This window comes from Echinococcus granulosus (genome assembly GCF_000524195.1).
Source record: "Echinococcus granulosus chromosome Unknown EG_S00455, whole genome shotgun sequence".
Classification (NCBI taxonomy): Eukaryota; Metazoa; Platyhelminthes; class Cestoda; order Cyclophyllidea; family Taeniidae; genus Echinococcus; species Echinococcus granulosus.
Genome location: NW_020170834.1, coordinates 1450 through 2697, shown reverse-complemented (window position 1 = coordinate 2697; position 1248 = coordinate 1450). Strand labels below are relative to the sequence as shown.

The 1248-nt window shown below is 43.3% G+C and overlaps 1 protein-coding gene across 1 annotated transcript; it reads left to right on the top strand. All coding sequences in view use genetic code 11, as the record gives it.

Annotated features, from left to right (window-relative positions):
* Nucleotides 1–156: 156 nt before the first annotated feature.
* EGR_11178 (hypothetical protein) lies at nt 157–853 on the top strand (the record flags this gene model as incomplete). The annotated part of the gene is made up of 3 exons (XM_024500425.1): nt 157–219; nt 439–571; nt 663–853. The coding sequence occupies 3 exons, from the start codon at nt 157–159 to the stop codon at nt 851–853; spliced, it is 387 nt and encodes a 128-aa protein (XP_024345161.1).
* Between the last annotated feature and the right edge of the window lie 395 nt (nt 854–1248).

The following is a 1248-nucleotide window of genomic DNA, read 5'->3' as shown; positions in this document are numbered from 1 at the left end:
CCCAAATGCTTCCTCTGTGCCTAATACATGTGTTCTGCCTCAGTATTGTGTCTTTTTTGGTCTTCAGGGTAGTCGCGGGACGTTACATAATTACCTGCTACAAATCTAATGCATCCATAAGCACTCTGTTATGTTTGCCCATATGACCATGTTGCCATGTTGCTTATCACTGCAGTGCCCTTTGGTCACTCCTCTGTCACTGCTGTCACAATGAAGCAGGTATTTTAACAACCACTTGCAAGCCATGAATGGTGGTCTTTTTTCGAAGAGGAAGACATTTGACCCTCAAATCACCTTCATATCTCGTCAATTCGCCAATCTCTGGGACAATTAACACTCTTGAGCGCTGCTTTGCCGAGGGGCATCAGTAGATTAGATTTTATCAAGACAAAACACAATGATGAGCACTTCCCATCTGCCAACCACTGTTTATGACAGCAGCCACCTTATAATGGTCACTTAACTGGACAGCACTTAAAGTGCCTTCACAAAGCTCCTATTCTCTACCTATCCCCCTTACAAATTTATGCTTACCTCAGTGCTGCATCTAAGGACATGAAGAGGGCACAACGTTTTTCAATCTTCCATTTCTGCTGTCGCCTCACCTTTAAAGATCTTCCTGTAAAGCCACAAAGTGGTATGACTGTTGTGCATTCTTGCAGATCTAGGCAACTACACCGGACACCGCGCTGCCGTCAAGTTCAATTCTGGTGCACAGCTCTTATTATCTTCGGTTACATTTGCCATTGTCACCTGTGCAGCGCTCCACAAGTCCCCTCTGGAGTTGTCAAAGGCCGTGCACATGGCGGAAAAATCCTGCCGTCAGTACGGAAATGGGGATCAAAACGAATGAAAGAACTGCCTGGTACAATGCACAGTTGAAGTAAAACCGAGTCGCTACAAAGTACCGAATAAATCACCTAGCTCTCCTTCTTTTCTCGAACTTATGAATTCCAACATTTAAACAAGTCAATTTGCATCTTTGTTGTTCTAAACTTGCACCAACGGGAAACGCACAGTGTTTGTGTGAACACATTTCTGACATTTCTTATCTCCGACAAAAGTGCGTTCCTGTTTTGATGGGTTTGACGCTTGCTCTCCTTCAATTTGCCTTTTTGTCTTCTGAACATCCCTACTTCCAGCAGTCGCGTCACTTATCGTAAAGTGAAATTTAGTTTCTGATATGTTGAGTTCTGTAGTATTCTTCAGTTATTTCCAACAAGAATGCCCATATAGTCCATCAAATTT